Genomic DNA, 17,378 nt, shown 5'->3' on the forward strand with positions numbered 1-17,378 from the left:
CCCCAGCAACAATAATCCCCCTCCAAGGTCCCCTCGGCAGATCTCCCCGACCCTGTATTCCATCCCTAACTTTTTTTCTTTTATAAAATTTGTTTATTTGCTATATAATTATGGATACAATCATAAATAACCAAGCAAAACCCGCTTTTACAGAAAAGTGATTAAATCCATACATCATAAATTGGGAGCAGCAGTGATCCTCACTTACTCCTGTTCTTATGGCCCCAAGTTCAAAAATAGGTGCCTTGACCTCTAGTGGTAATCATGCAGTATTACTACTAGGATCAGGCTGTTAGGACCTCAGGCTGAGAACCAAGGAAGCCTAGTTCAATCCCACTACAACTGCTTATGATCTTGAGCAAGTCACCTATCCCTCCATTGCATCAGATACAAATTGCCATGGCATCTGGGGGCTTTTTGACCTGCTGCGCTAAAAATGGCCCTGGCGCATGGGAAAAATGGCCCCTGCTGCTAGCACAGGGCCATTTTTCTCACAGCTCGGTAAAAGGACCCCTTACTTGGTTACTGTCGATATTCAGATGAGTACCAAGATAACTACCCCGATAAAAGGAACATTTTACCTGAAAATTCCTCAACCCTCTATTCCACCTTTAAATAACATTTATTATTTGCCTGTTGCCTTGATTGATTCCCAGAGTATGGCAACAGTTCAAGGGATTCAAAATGCTCAAGTGCATTTACAAACTATTTCTGCAATTTTAGAAGACTCAGAGGCCCTTTTACTAAGCATCTATGTGCGCCTAATGCACGCCAAAATGGAGTTACCGACTACTGCATGGCTCTTGTGCTAATTTGATTTTTGGTGCGCGTCTGATACACGCATCTGAAAAAATATTCTTTATTTTCGGACGTGTGCCAAGTGGCATTTGACGTGCATAGGTCATTACCACTTGGTTACCATGTGAGTCTTTACCGCTAGGCCAAGGGCTAGCGGTAAGGTTGCACACCAAAAATGGACGCGCAGCAATTTTCATTTTGCTGCACGTCCATTTTCGGCAAAAATTTAAAAAGGCCTTTTTTTATAGGTGCGCTGGAAAATGGATTGGCACACGCCCAAAATACATGCCTATACTACCGTAAGCCATTTTTCAGCACACCTTAGTAAAAGGGACCCCTCAATGTCTGAAATATCATAGTGGGCCTTTCAAGGTAGGACTGCTGGTGGTGGTAGGCAACTGGGGCAGAGCCTCTGGGCCCCCTAGAGCCTCTGGGCCCTGAAGCACTGCCTAGTTGCCCAAATGGTCAGCCCACCCCTGTTCCTGATCATTACTGCACAGGCCCCATTGTCATGGAAAAGAAGAAATTGTGTGCTATATAGTATATGATTTTGGAATATGACTGCACTGATTTCAGCCTACTAAAAATATGCTGGTCAATCAGCAGCCCGTGGCAGTCAGCATTGTTTCTAAACATCGACCGCTGTGGACTATCTATTACCAGATATTCAGTACCAGGCCGTAGCTGGATACTGGCGCTAAATATAAAGGTATTATGTGACCAAATGAACTTAAGGGCCTTTTACAAAGTGGTGGTAAGTGCAACACGGGCTTACCACTCACTCTTCCGGGACTACCACCAGCCCAATGTGGCCGCTGGCGGTAGTCCTGCCCCAAGCGCGCACCATTTCTGGGGGAACAAGAAAACCTCCGGAAATGGCTTGTGCGGCGATCACCCGATAGTAATCGGGCATTGGTGCACACTGCCCGGTAACACCCGGGTTAGCATGGGAGCCCTTATCACCACTAACCAGGCAACTCCAGGCTCTGCACAGACTCTGTCCCCAGAATGCCATTGCTTTAATAGTGCCAACACAGTTTGACCAGATTTTCAGTGGTACTATCTGGGTAAGTACCACTGAAAATCCAGGTATGAACTAGTGAGTGGGACTTGGATAAGTCTCATTGAATATTGGGCCCATTGTTTAGTTTTACAGATCTATTTCAAATGTGGCGATCAACTTGATTGTGGGAGGTCACAAATACTTTCATGTCATCCCTCTTTTCAGGTCGGAGCACTGGCTTCCCATTAAGATATGTATAGTTTATAAAATTTTAATCCTGGGTCATAAGATCCATACATCAGACCAATCCCAAATTCTTTCCTGTTAGCTGATCCTGTATGCCAATGAACAAGCGCATCAGCAAAATTTTGTTATGAAGAGTGAAGGGCTTAGCTCTTCATAACAAAATTTCGCTGATGATTCTCTCATTCCACCAGATTTAAAAAATATTTGTCAGTCATCTATGTTTAATGTTGTGGGTTCAACTTTCTGGAATGCCCTCCCTGCTAGTTTACATATGATATCTTCTCACCGAGAGTTTAAGGCAATCCTCAAGACCCACTTGTGCAGATAAACATATGAGCATCTCAAGTGCCATTTTTCCCTTGTTTCTTTGTCCTGCTGGGGGCCCTTGTTGGAGCACCAAAGTCTGCACCCTCTGTTGTAGTTCTCTATTGTTTTTGCTCTCCTGTGTGATAATTGTATTGACTATTTCCTTGGCTTTTCTACTATTTAATTTGTAGTTCTTTTCTTGCTATGCTTCTCCTATGGATATTTAATTATTGTAACTGCTGAGATGATACGTCCCTTTGGTAATATATCAAATAAAGATGAACATGAACGTTCCACACAAGCCCATACTCTGGATATTAATAGCTTTATAAGACTCAGCAATACACAATCTAATCCCCCAAAACTATTTCATAACTGTAAAGAAGATCCTTATCTATAAATGTAGAAATTGTATAACAGCAGAGCAGACAAATAAACAAGTAGGAACTCTTTGATATATTGAAAGATTACAAGACTGTAGACATTTCAAAATTAAGCTAAATATTTAAGTAATATATATATAAGACGATATAATAATGAATTACCATACCTTTGCATATGCAACAATTTTTAAAGAAATTGTTGCTAAGTATAATGAGTTCATTACAAAATCCATGAGGTTCCACCAGTCATGAATATAATCTTGAAGGCCACCATCCCACATCTGTTTTATTTCACCCCAAATAAAACCTGCAATGTAAAAGTAGTAATACTAAACATAGGTAGAAAAAGTAACTTGTACATGAATAATAGGCATGGCAGTAAAATTATTTTCTGTGTGTCAACAAACTGCTTAGTCTAAAATAAAACTAAACTGTATATACTAATACATGTAAGTTCCACAACTTGTATAAAGATTTAGGGCACAAATATTCAAAAGCATTTGTCTGAATTACAGCAGCCACTATCTGGCTAAGGGGCTCTTTTACCAAACTGCAGTAAAAAAAAAAATGGTCTTAGCACACTCTTTCGTGGTCATTCCCACGTGCTAAGGCCATTTTTACCACAGGGGTTAAATGGCCAATTTTTCTATTTTCAGCATTAATAGCCATGTGCTAATTTTCCCAATAGCACATGGCTATTAGTGCATGAGTCCATAGTGCCACCTATTTTGTAGGAGGTAAGGGCTAACATGCTAACCACATGCTAATTGCTTAGTGTGCGATAAGGTAGCTGTGATAACCAATTAGTGCAGAACAATAAAGGCACTGAATACACATAATAGATTTGAATGCTACAGCCAGTGTTAAAAAGAAAAAACATTGACCTGATGATTCCTATTTGATTACTTTCACTGTACTACTTGATTTCCTAGGGTAATTTTCATAACAGTCTGGGTAAGTATCCAGCTCATTTTCGAAAGAGAAAGGCGCCCATATTACGACCCAAATCGGGAGATGGGCGCCTTTCTCTTGCGGACGCCCAAATCGGTATAATCGAAAGATGATTTTGGGTGCTCCCAACTGCAGTCCGTCGCGGAGACAAACAAAGTGTCGGAAGGGTAGCGGAGGCAGGACAAGTGTGTGCCGGGGCATGCTTAAAAGATGGGCGCTGTCGGCCGATAATAGAAAAAAGAAGGGCGTTTTTAGAGAGAAGTTAGGTCACTTTTTTTGGACCCTTTTTTTTCATGACTAAGTCCAAAAAAAGTGCCCTAAATGACCAGCTGACCACCGGAGGGAATCGGGGATGACCACCCCTGACTCCCCCAGTGGTCACTAACTCCCTCCCACCAAAAGAAAAACAACTTTAAAAACTTTTTTTGCCAGCCTCTATGCCAGCCTCAAATGTCATACCCAGCTCCATCACAGCAGTATGCAGGTCCCTGGAGCAGTTTTTAGTGGGTGTAGTGCACTTCAGGCAGGTGGACCCAGGCCCATCCCCCCCTACCTGTTACACTTGTGGTGATAAATGGGAGCCCTCTAACCCCCCCCAAAACCCTCTGTACCCACATGTAGGTGCCCCCCTTCATCCATAAGTGCTATGGTAATAGTGTAGAGTTGTGGGTAGTGGGTTTTGGGGAGGATTTGGGAGTCTCAGCACCCAAGGTAAGGGAGCTATGGACCTGGAAGGTAATTTAATGTTTTTTTTTTAATTTTTTAAAAGTGCCCCCTAGGGTGTCCGGTTGGTGTCCTGGCATGTCAGGGGGACCAGTGCACTAAGAATCCTGGCCCCTCCCACGACCAAATGCCTTGGGTTTGTTCGTTTTTGAGAGAGGCGCCTTCGGTTTTCATTATCGCTGAAAACCGAGGGCGCCCATCTGAAATCCGCCCAAATCCTAGGCATTTGGCCGGTTCCAACCGAATTTTCGAAAGAAAAGATGGCCACCCATCTTTTTTGAAAATACGGTTTGGACCGCCCCTTCTCGTAGACGTTCCCGGGGAAGGGCACCCTTAGAGATGGGTGCCCCCTTTCGATTATGCCCATCCATGTGTCTACTTTCCCTCTGAAAATTTCCTAAAGAAAAAGTACCAACAGCACCTGCTTTTCCTGCAGAAACTTTTTCCCTTCCAAATAGTGTCTAGAGGTCTGAAAATGCAAAACTATGAGGACCTTTTATTAAGCCGCGTAGGCGCCTACGTGCGCCCAATGTGCACCAATTTGGAGTTACTGCCCAGCTACCGCGTGGCCCTTGCGCTAATTTCATTTCTGCCGTGCATCCACTATGCACATCTGAAAAATATTTTTTGTTTCTGACGCACATAGTGGATGCGCATCAAGTGGCTTTCTATGCACGTAGGTCATTACCGCCCAGTTAATGCATGAGACCTTACTGCTAAGTCAATGGTTGCGGAAAGGTCTCAGACCCAAAATGGATGCGCGCCAATTTTAATTTTGCCACACATCCATTGTCATCAAAAATAAAAGAAAGGCATTTTATACTGGCGTGCTGAAAAATTAATCTGTGCACACCCAAAACCCACGCCTACCCTAGCGCAGGCCATTTTTCAGCGCACCTTAGTAAAAGGACCCCTATGTGCACTGCAGTTTTTTTTTTTCACCCTAGTTCCACTCCAGGGAATGCCTGGAACAGCATGCAAACTTTTATCCACAGAGAAGTAATTTGCAAACTTTTTATCCACAGAGAAGTAATTCTAAACAGGGTGTCAACACTTAAGCACCAAGGGCCCAATATTAAGCTGGTGACAGGCAGCACGTTTGCTGTTTGCCGCCGGCGCTAAACCCGGATATCCAATCCTGGGCCATATCCAGCAACCATCATTGAATATTTGGGTTTATTCTGGTCACTAAAAGGTTAACCAGCTATGTCGTTATTCAGCACTAACCGGTTACATTTTTGGTTGCTCAACATAGCTGGTTAGGCACTGAATAATCGTGTCAAACCAGTTATGTCACATGATATAGCCGGTTAGCGGCTTTAACATATTTTGCAGTAGCTTGTTGGCACAGGCTAACTATGCATTAAGGATTTAATGTAAGCCTCTGGGAACAGAGAAATACCCACTGTGCATGAATATAACTCACTTTAAACTAACCAAAAGCTCCTGCATAAAGTTATTTATTTAGGGGATCTTTTACTAAGCTGCGGTAGAAATCAGATGGCGGTAAATGCCAAGATTCCCATAGGAATTCAATGGGCGTCTCAGCATTTACTGCCAGCTGATTTCTACTGCAGCTTAGTAAAAGATCCCCTAAATAAATAACTTTATGCAGGAGCTTTTGGTTAGGCTATTAGAGACACATAAATGTGTATTTTGCCTTTTCTAAAATGAGGCACATGTGCGCCATGTGCCTTGTAAAATTAGCTGCTTAATTTCTGACAACAAAGGATCTGTAAGCCTTCACTTGAACACAGATTCTTTCCAGGTTCTGTGGAAAGCATCTTGAAATGCTTCTGCAAGAAGTTGGGCCTTTTAACACCTTCAAGTGCCACAGTGTTTTTCTGGCAACTGTGGGAATCTCTTTTAATAGAGTGAAAAACCGCACAGAAACAAGATTTTGAAAAACTTTCCCTTGCGCCTCAAGAGGTGTTGCTAACTTCCCCTTGTGAGCACTAGAATGTTAAGGACAGATGGTCAATTTGTTATTAAAGATAATTTGATGCCAGGTATGAAGATTAAATCTTTGGAAATCTCAATGAGGGGCATAATCGAAAGGGTGCCCAAGTTTTCCTAAGGACGTCCACACAGGACGTCCCGGCGAAGGGGTGAGGAAACCTGTATTATCTAAACAAGATGGGCGTCCATCTTTCATTTCGATGGTTATCCTTAGATAATAGAAACTAAGGATGCCCATCTCAGAAACGACCAAATGCAATCCCTTTGGTTGTGGGAGGAGCCAGCATTCGTAGTGCACTGGTCCCCCTGACATGCCAGGACACCAACCGGGCATCCTAGGGGGCACTGCAGTGGACTTCAGAAAAAGCTTCCAGGTACATAGCTCCCTTACCTTGTGTGCTGAGCCCCGCAAAACCCACACACCACAACTGTACACCACTACCACAGCCCTTAAGGGATGAAGGGGGCACCTACATATGGGTACAGTGGGTTTGTGGTGGGTTTTGAAGTGCTCACATTAACCACCACAAGTGTAACAGGTAGGGGGGGGGAATGGACCTGGGTCCGCCTGCCTGAAGTGCACTGCACCCACTAAAACTGCTCCAGGGACCTGCATACTGCTGGCACAAAATATAAAAAAAAAATTTTTTTGAGGGTGGGAGGGGGTTAGTGATCGCTGGGGGAGTCAGGGGAGGTCATCCTCGATTCCCTTTGGTGGTCATCTGGTCAGTTTGGGCACCTTTTTGTGGCTTGGTTGTAAGAAAAAAAAGTACACCAAAATTACTTAGGATAATTCAAACCAACCATTTATACATAAAGCCACCAATATAGCTTAATTATTTAAATTGTGCTCAGTCCATATCCATTACACCCATAGCGTTCCCAAGGAAAGCATGTGGTAGTGTTTAGATGGAACCATCATAGCACAATTTGTGTTCCACCTCCACAAAGTGTATGTGCACACACCTGCTACTGCTAGTTATAATGCAGCTTGCAATTACTGATATTTCAAACCCATATGGTACAGAACACACTGAATCAGCTACACGATCTAAGCATATACTCAATAGTTCTTATTATACCTCAAATACTAATAGCAAGAAAAAAAGTACCAGGAAAAGTCGTCCAAGTGTTCGTCAGGGACGCCCCTTTTTTTTCCATTATGGGCCAAGGACGCCCATGTGTTAGGCACGCCCAAGTCCCACCTCGGACATGCCCCTGGGAACTTTGGTCATCCCCACGACGGAAAGCAGTTGGGGACGCCCAAAATCGGCTTTCCATTTAACCGATTTAGGCGACCCTGTGAGATTTGGGCGTCCTTCTCTTTCGAAAATAAGCCTGAATGTGTATTTTTTTTTTTTTTTTAGTTTCCCTGAATCCCCCCCCCCCCCCCTTTTCACTTGGAGAAATGCTTAAACATTATTTGGTGGATGTGCTGCAAATGCCAAAAAGGTCATTCCCACTGACTTGTATACCCCACTACTACTACTACTAATTTCTATAGTGCTACTAGATATATGTAGTGCTGTGCAAATTATATACAGGTACTTTTTCTATCCCTAGGGGTCTCACAACCTATGTTTTTTGTACCTGGGGCAATGGAGGGTTGTGACTTGCCCAAGGTCACAAGGAGCTGTGGTGGGAATTGAACTTAGGTTGCCAGGATGAAAGCCTGCTACACTAGCCATTAGGCTACTCCTCCACTCCCTATAGTGGTACTAGACATACACACTGCTGTACACATTATATTATATATTATATAAATTACGGGCAAAAGTGGGAGTTGCACCTATGCCCTGTCCATGCCGCCTTGCATTTACATGCTAAGCAAGGTGCACACATAAGTTAGAGAATAGTCTTGAGCACTCACATTGCACTTATGTGCATATAAGGAGGTAATTTTATAACTAGGAGCCCACATTTCAGCGCCACTTGTGTGTGTAAATGCACAGAATATCTGTATGATCACGGGCAAGTGTACACAGTGTGTAAGTGGCAACAAAACAGTTAGGCGTTATTCTGTAAGGGCATGTGTTAAGGAAATAGCATATAAATGCAAAGGGGGCGTTCATATGGGAGGGGTATAGGCGGTGCTGCCACTTACCTTACATGCACCCTTGTTGCATTGAGGTGCCCACAGATACACCAGGTCTGTTGAGGAAAATGTGTTCTATATGCAAAAGCTGGCTCTTATACAATTGTGTAGATGTATACATATGTAAAAAGTAGGTCTACAGCAACACAGCACCTATTTTTGTGTGAAATACCAGGGCATAGTTTGAGTAGAGCAGGGACAGAGTTGTGATGTATCTGTGCACTTTAAAAAATACACATTTACACACGCAGCGAGCAGTTCTATAAGTGGCCACTCCCTTTTAGGCATCTCAATGTTGTGTGGTGAAAGTCTGTTCTACAATGGCACATTGTGGCATACAGCATTTTTCTTACCTCCACTGGCGTCATGTCTGTAAATTCAATGCTGGGCCATGTTCACACTTCAACCTTGAATTTCTGGGTTTGTGGAGCCGACTAAAAAACAACAGGCTCTCTCATAGCCAGCCCTGCAATTTGGGTGTGGGGGGGCCAACACACTTCTCTCCTCCCTCCCCCATGCAGGCATGCTAGGCATTCATTTGCTGGCATATAGATGAGATTATTAAAAAAGCATATACAATTTCTTGTATTTTGTGACAAGGGTATTGTCCAAAGTCCTAAGGAATTATAAGTTATGTGGGCTCTGGCTGCATAGAATCAGAGGGCACGGACAGTAGGAGCATGTATGTGAGGACCTTCAGCATGGGTATTAGCTGATGCATAACTCACAGATGCACAGTGGAGGATAGAATGTATCAGCACTCACCTAATTTCCATATATAGAAGGTTGACCCCCTAATGGTAGTTCTGACTATTAAACCTCCTCACAGCAGGTCAAAGGTTTGCTTGCCTTGTTTTGAGTATACTGGATGATGGCTGCGCGGAGTAGAAACAGAGATTAACCTAACTAACTGGCTTCCTTGCTACAGTGTGTGTGGACTAGATAGGCTCACTTCCATTCCTGTCTATTAAACCTCCTTGCCCTGACGCCCAAAGTCTGGAAGACTGGGGGAGGGGGAGGGGTTTGAGGGCGGGAGCAGATGCAGGGAGGATAAGAAACGACAAAGTTGAACAGGGAAGAAGGAGGAGACAGATCAGAATGATACTGGAACGCAAAGGGGAGAGAGAATCAGGCACTCCGTGCAGCAGTGTTTGGGGAGGCAATGCTCCCCTTCGCCCTCCAAACCATTCACTCGTCCTCCCCCTCGGGCCCAGCCCCAAAGCCTTTTATTATCTGACAAACTGCTTCTTAGTCTTACCGGTAAGACGTAGTGTACGTCTTCTTCAGTAAGGTCTCTGGCAGTGCCAGCCCAGGGCTCTCCTCTCAATCTCTCAGATCGCGGGGAGGGTTGCAGGCGGCTGAAATCTATCAGCAGTATCAGGACAGCAGCTGGGCAGCTAAGCTGAGGTTGTTGGGTTGGCATGGACCATGGGCTGTGATCAGAAATGCTGCAGATTGAGGTGAGCACACTGAACCTCCTGCCTGCAGTGCACGTGCAGCACGAGGCAGGGTAAGGTTGCCAGACACCACGCATGCACGTACGAATATCAGAAGTCACCCGATGTTGTGTTCTTTGGGCATGCGTGCCTCCCAGCTGCAATTTATGAAAAAGAAAAAAAAAGTCCTGGCTGACAGCAGAACAACTGGCTCGCAAAATTGTTCTACATTTAACAACCGGATCTGCAGAGCCGGTGCGAGCCGGCTCCAGCACACCACTGGTGAGGTCGCACCATGGATCGATACAGAGGAATTATAGTATTTTTGGTCTTATTCAGTATCTCTTTCCTAATAATTCTTAGCATCCTGTTTGCATTTTTGGCGCCGTTGCACATTGAACAGAAGATTTCAGCATATCATCTACAATGACACCTAGATCTTTTTCTTAAGTGCTGACCCCCCAAGGTGGACCCTAGCATCAGGTAACTATGATTAAGATTATTCTTTCCAATGTGCATCACCTTGCATTTGTCCATATTAAATTTCATCTGCCATTTGGATGCCTAGTCTTCCAATTTTCTAAGGTCTTCCTGCAATATTTAACAGTCCGTACATATTTTAACAAGTTTGAATAGTTTTGTATCATCTGCAAATTTAATCACCTCACTCATTGTTCCAATTTCCATATCATTTATAAATATGTTAAATAGCACTGGTCCCAGTACTGATCCCTGCGGCACTCCACTGTTCATACTCCTCCATTGAGAGAAATAACCATTTAACCCTACTCTCTGTTTTCTGCCCAATAACCAGTTTCTAAACCACACTAGAACATTGCTTCCTATCCCATGACTCTTTAATTTTCTTAGGAGTCTCTTGTAAGGAACTTTATTAAAAGCTTTCTGAAACTCTAGATACACTACATCAACCGGCTCACCTTTATCCACATTTTTATTCATGCCTTCAAAGAGATGGAGCAAATTGGTGAGGCAAGACTTCTTTTGGCTTAACCTTTGCTGACTCTGTCCCATTAAATCATATTTGTCTAAGGCTTATTTTCGAAAGAGAAAGATGCCCATCTTCCGACACAAATCGGGAGATGGGCGTCCTTCTGTCTGGGTCGGCCAAATCGGCATAATCGAAAGCTGATTTTGGTAATCATCAACTGCTTTCCGTCGTGGGGATGACCAATGTTCACAGGGCGTGTCGGAGGTGTAGCGAAGGTAGGACAGGGACGTGGTTAACACATGGGCGTCCTCGCCTGATCATGAAAAAAAAAGGGCGTCCCTCACGAGCATTTGGCCGATTTTACTTGGTCCCTTTTTTTTCACGACCAAGCCTCAAAAAGGTGCCCTAACTGACCAGATGACCACCGAAGGGAATCGGCGATGACCTCCCCTTACTCCCCCAGTGGTCACCAACCCCCTCCCACCTTAAAAAAAATATTAAAAAAACATTTTTTTCCAGCCTCTATGCCAGCCTCAAATGTCATGTGAGGGGGACCAGTGCACTACGAATGCTGGCTCCTCCCATGACCAAATGACTTGCACAAGATGTAATCTGCTTAGATTTCAGCAAAGCCTTTGACATGGTTCCTCATAGGAGGCTCTTGAATAATCTTGACAGGCTGAAGTTAGGACCCAAAGTGGAGACCTGGATTATAAACTGATTGAGAGACAGAGGCCAGAGAGTGTTGGTAAATGGAATTCACTCAGAGGATGGAAAGGTGAGTAGTGGAATGCCTCAAGGATCGGTGCCGGGTCTGATTCTGTTCAATATATTTGTGAGCAGCATTGTCGAAGGGTTAGAAAGTAAGGTTTGCCTCTTTTGTTGATGATACCAAGATTTGCAACAGACAGGACACCCTGGAGGGAGTGGAACACATGAAAAAGGATCTGCAAAAGTTAGAAGAATGGTCTAATGTTTGGCAATTAAAAGTCAATACAACGAAGTGCAGAGTGATGCACTTGGGGAGTAGAAATCCAAGGGAGCCATAAGTGCTAAGAGGTAGGAGGCTGATATGCACAGACAGGGAGAGGGACCTTGGGTGATAGTGACTGAGGATCTGAAGGTGACAAAACAGTGTGACAAGGCTGTGGACTTAGCCAGAAGGATGCTAGGCTGTATAGAGAGTGGTGTAACCAGCAGAAGAAAGGAGGTGTACAAGTTGTTGGTGAGGCCCCACCTGGAGTATTGTGTTCAGTTTTGGAGGCTGTATCTTGCTAAGGATGTAAAAAGACTTGAAGTGGTCCAGAGAAAGGACACAAAAATGGTATAGAGTTTGCTCCAAAAGACTTATGAGAAGAGACTGGAAGACTTGAATGTGTATACCCTAGAGGAGAGGAGGGAAGGGGAGATATAATACAGACATTTAAATACTTGAAATGTATTAATATAGAAACAAACCTTTTCCAGAGAAAGGAAAATGGTAAATCTTGAGGACATGAATTTAGATTGCAGGGTTGGTAGACATAGGAGTAATGTCAAGAAATTCTTTTTTCATGGAGAGGGTGGTTGATGCCTGAAATTCCCTCCCGAGGAAGGTGATAGAGACAAAAATGGTGACTGAATTCTAAAAAGTGTGGAATGAACACAGAGGATCTATAACTAGAAAATGAATGGTATAAAACAGAAAACTTAAATGGTTGCATGTGTGTTTGATGTGTTGAGTGCTGCTTAGATTGCGACTCTGGCTGTGATGAAATAAGTGTAACAGAAACCTTCAAAACTAATTTAAACAAAACTTATCACTCTCATTATTCATATATGTATAATGTTTTTCTGGAATAAAATCCAATAAATTATAAAAAATTTTTTTTATATATATGTATTGTGCTCAGTTTTTGGTGTATTGCTGTGGACTGATAATCCAAGTTTAGCAGGAACACCACCCTTACATCATGGCACATCCTACCTCCATCCTATTACTATTATTCAATAGATGGGTAAAATTCAAAAAAATAGTAAACTTGATGTTCAAAAAGTGTATAAATAGCAGTTACTTAGCTTAAGTAGAGATGTGCTGAAAAAATCTTCTTCCTGCCAAGTTGGGAATTGAAATCACTGAACTGTGACCATTATGGTCCTATATTTTGCACGGAGGGATTTTTTGTAAAAAAACATTGCAGTGGACAAGAACTTGGCAGGAAGAAGATTTTTTCAGCACATCTCTACTTAAGCTAAGTAACTGCTATTTATACACTTTTTGAACATCAAGTTTACTATTTTTTTGAATTTTACCCATCTATTGAATAATAGTAATAGGATGGAGGTAGGATGTGCCATGATGTAAGGGTGGTGTTCCTGCTAAACTTGGATTATCAGTCCACAGCAATACACAAAAAACTGAGCACAATACATATATATAAAAAAAAATTTTTTTTTATAATTTATTGGATTTTATTCCAGAAAAACATTATACATATATGAATAATGAGAGTGATAAGTTTTGTTTAAATTAGTTTTGAAGGTTTCTGTTACATTTATTAATTTTATAATTTGAAACCGTTTCTTTAAGAACACCCAGAATTACGTTTGGTATTTTTGTGATGAAATAAGGCCAGTACTGGGCAGACTTGTACAGTCTGTGTCCCGTATATGGCAATCCTATTTAGGATGGACTGGAAAGGCTTTGACGGAAACTTCAGTAATTTGGAACATGAGGACAGGGCTGGGTAGACTTTTACGGTCTGTGTCCCACAAATGACAAGATGGTTTGGATAAACTGTAGTGGGGTTCGATGGCAAATCCAGTAGTTGGAACCTAAGGATGCTGCCAGACAGACTTCTACTGTCCATGTACCAGAAATGCCAAAGAAAGACAATGATCAAGTATTTTATATCACATTCATTTTTGATTTAATCATTAATTGAAAATGAGTGTGACTGTTGGGCAGACTGATGGACTGTTCAGGTCTTTATCTGCCATCATTTACTCTGTTAGGGCGTCCTAAATCTAAGACTTCAATTATATCTGTTTCAATCACATCCAGGGTACAAAAAAGTGCTCTGATTGAGCAGCTGACTATTGCAGGGATTAAGGCATGACCCCTCTGTAATTCCCCAGTGATTACTGTTCCCCTTCCTCTCCCCTAAAAATGAAACTGAAAAGGAAAACCAGGCTCTATGACAGCCTCAGTTATTACAGGCATCCTGACCAAATCAGGGATCAAGTGTGAGAAGTAGCCTAGTGGTTAGTACAGTAGACTTTAAACCCTGGTTCAAATCTCATTTTAACACAATTTTATTTTTAATTATGAGCCCTACAGAAATAGAAAAATGCCTACTGTACCTAAATATATAAGTCACCTGCAAGCCTGGGCTATTAAAGTGATGTACATTCATGCACAGTAGGTATTTTTCTGTTCCTGGAGGTCCCACAATTAAAAAATAAATGAGTGGGACACTAACCATACCCTCTCCAAAGGACATCACGTAATCTGATACCCGCCAACGATCCTTCTCTGGGGTAACCCTCACACTCAGGAATGTACTCCCTGAAGAGATTCTCTATTTCAGGAAGCAGGTGAAAGCTTGGCCATTCACCCAGGCCTTTAATGGCTAAAGCAACTAACTTGCTAGTCACATACACATACATGCAATGTGTGACACCGGCTGCACATACCATAGCAGGACATGTTTATCCACTCCTACCCTAGCTGAAATTATATTCATGCACCTTTCTTACTTTGTGTGCAACTTTCTTTAAATGAATCCAATTATTTTCTGACTTATGTGCTCTATCTTATCTATCAATGGGGCTTATTTTCAAAACAAAACAAAAAAACTCAAAAAACCCCCAACCCATCATAAGGTGGCAGAAGCATGTTTTTCTCCCAAAAATGTCCAAGTTGTGATTTATGACACCTCAGGTTTAGAAATCTTGCTCCACAGTTAATATAAATTTCAAGGAGGCGTGTTAGGGGCAGGTTTGGGGGGAGGGGGGGACATGGGCCGCACCAAACGACAGACATTTTTCTGCATTAATGGAACAAAATGAAAATGTCTAGGGATAAAATGAAGATGTTTTTGGCTGGACCTGTTTCAATCATGCCTAAAGGGCTCTTTTACTAAGACATGCATAAAAGTGGCCTGCGCTGGTGCAGGCGCGTGTTTTGGACACGTGCAGGGAATTTTTTCAGCGCGCCTTGAAAAAAGGCATTTTTTTGTGGTTGAAAATGGACGTGTGGCAAAATTAAAACCAGCGCACGACTATTTTCGGTCTGAGACCTTACCACTACCCATTGACTTAGCAGTAAGGTCACATGCGCTAACTGGGTGGTAAGTGATCAGTGTGCGTAAATTGGTGGGTGGCTAGGCATTTCGTGACAGGCACCTTTTCCATATTTCACTCCTCAGTTCTTGAATTGTTCTCATTGTTTCACATCTCACAGCACCTTTGCGCTTGTTGTATCAGCAGAGGCTAACAAGGTTGGTGAACAAGGAGAATCATCTGCTCTACACATGGGCTCCATCATAGAACCGCTACTGCTTCCAAAATAGTCATGCCATATTACAGAAGATTCTATGTTTATATATTACAGTATTGTCAATCATGGGCTCAAGCTTTGCCCTGGGTGTTGTGAGTGCATGGGCCAGCTTTCCTTCTCCAAGGCTGTCCTCTCATGTGCCACAGCCAATTGGAGCAACTGAATAGCAGTATTCAAGTCACATCACCCTTTGCTGTGCCAATGGTATGTGTCAAAAACATTTCTGTTCCTAGCTGAGAAGTGTGTGCATGTTAGAGATGGGGGTGGAGGAAGAGGGCTGGGAGACAGCATGTTCTGGGAGATCCTATAATTATTTCTGTAAGTTGGCTCCTATGCTCTCAGCCTCCTGCCACCTTCTATACTTATCTATTACACACACTGTTATAATTACCATAAGTACTTTCTAAAAGCCATGTTGAGTCGGACCAAGGTCCATCAAGCCCAGCATGTTGTCTCTAACAGTGGCAGTCCAGGCCCCAAATATACAAAGGATCCCAAAATGTAGGTCTATTTCTCATAGCTCATTTCCAGGGATTAGAAATTGCTCTAATTATTTTTTATGGGTATTCTTTCAAGAACGTGTACAAATCTTTTTTTTTGACCCTCTAGGATAAGATGTCCTACACACTTCCTTCTATCACTGCTCTGAACAGGAATGAATGCCAGTGTACATATAAGTAACCATGATGTATATACATGGAGGTTTTTGCCATTTAGGACCCAATATTCCAAGGATTTATGCTTCTAACTTGAGAATTATGCACCTAAATTGGCCTCTTTGAAACAGGTTTGTACCTGAGGAAATGGAGGGTTAAGTGAGTTGCTGAAGATGGCAAGGAGGATCAGTGAGATTTGAACCTTGTTTCTCTGCTTCTTAGTCTCTTGATCTAACAACTAGGCTATCCCTCGATTCCTGAATAGGAACCAACTTTCTTAACTGTTTTTATCCTAAGCACAGCAGGATCATCCTGAGAACAACCTTTCCTTGTTGTTAATTACATTATATTCCAGGACTAACAGATGCAGGACAGATGCGAAACTATTTCCAAAACTATGGAAAAAGAAATTGGCTATCCGGTCGATGATGACTGAGAAAATATTTTGTGCACATCTTGCTAACATTTATGACTTCCCAGACTAATTCAGCTTTCTCTTCACCTTTCCCACCATCAGTTGATCAGTGCTATTTTTGCTCATGCTACATCAGATGATGGGAAGAAATGTGTACGTGAACAAGAAGATATTCACAAAGGCCAAACCTGAAAGTCATGTGGTTTACAAAAACCTTGGTACATATTTTTGGATATACTTGGTAAGTTTTATTTAAAGGAAGTCATTGGGAAAAATGAGCTAGGTTATTTTGTACTCCCATATAACAGCTGCATGAAAGCTTAAATCAGCTTCTAAGTTTCTTAAGCAAATTCACACAGGAAACCAATGGCAGAGCTGTAATTTGCGAGTAAAAATCCAGGAATACTGATTTCTGGTTAAAGGTGTTACCATCTAGAAGCCTCGGCATGTTGCATTTAAATGAAAACCAATGTTTATTAGGAAAGAAGGATATGGACATAACTATAACTTTAAAATGTTCTTTTATTTGAATTACTAGCTTTTTGATTTTCAAATTTTAGTATATGCAATATTATTATGACTTTGAAGGAATGCTAAATAATCAGTGTATCACCCAACAACCTCCTTCCTCAGAACATCTGTTTTTAGCCTTCTTTACAAAGAAAGTGAGGCTTATGAGATTGGTCTGTGTGTGCTCATGCACAAGTGAATCCCATATATATAATAGGGTCCCAGAAGATCTTGACAGCTTCATATATGTACCTGTATACACAAACATGCTGTGATAAAGGGTCCCTTCTGAGTTAGTTTTCTGGGCCTGAAACTGAGCCCTAAGGCCTTCACCGCTAATAAGTATAGTAACTTTCCACAGGTAACATACAGCCATTTTTATAGCCACTTGCACAACTTAATCCCAAG

General features: G+C 42.3%; 1 protein-coding gene across 1 annotated transcript in view; it reads right to left on the reverse strand.

Annotated features, from left to right (window-relative positions):
* The window catches only part of TRPC4 (transient receptor potential cation channel subfamily C member 4), a 457,082-nt gene that overhangs the window by 54,738 nt on the left and 384,966 nt on the right, over nt 1-17,378 (reverse strand). The window contains exon 5 of the mRNA XM_030200405.1: nt 2,904-3,043. Within this exon, the coding sequence (XP_030056265.1) occupies nt 2,904-3,043 (140 nt within the window). The remainder of the gene's footprint in view (nt 1-2,903; nt 3,044-17,378) is intronic.

The sequence above is a fragment of the Microcaecilia unicolor genome, chromosome 4 (genome assembly GCF_901765095.1).
Source record: "Microcaecilia unicolor chromosome 4, aMicUni1.1, whole genome shotgun sequence".
Lineage (NCBI taxonomy): Eukaryota > Metazoa > Chordata > Amphibia > Gymnophiona > Siphonopidae > Microcaecilia > Microcaecilia unicolor.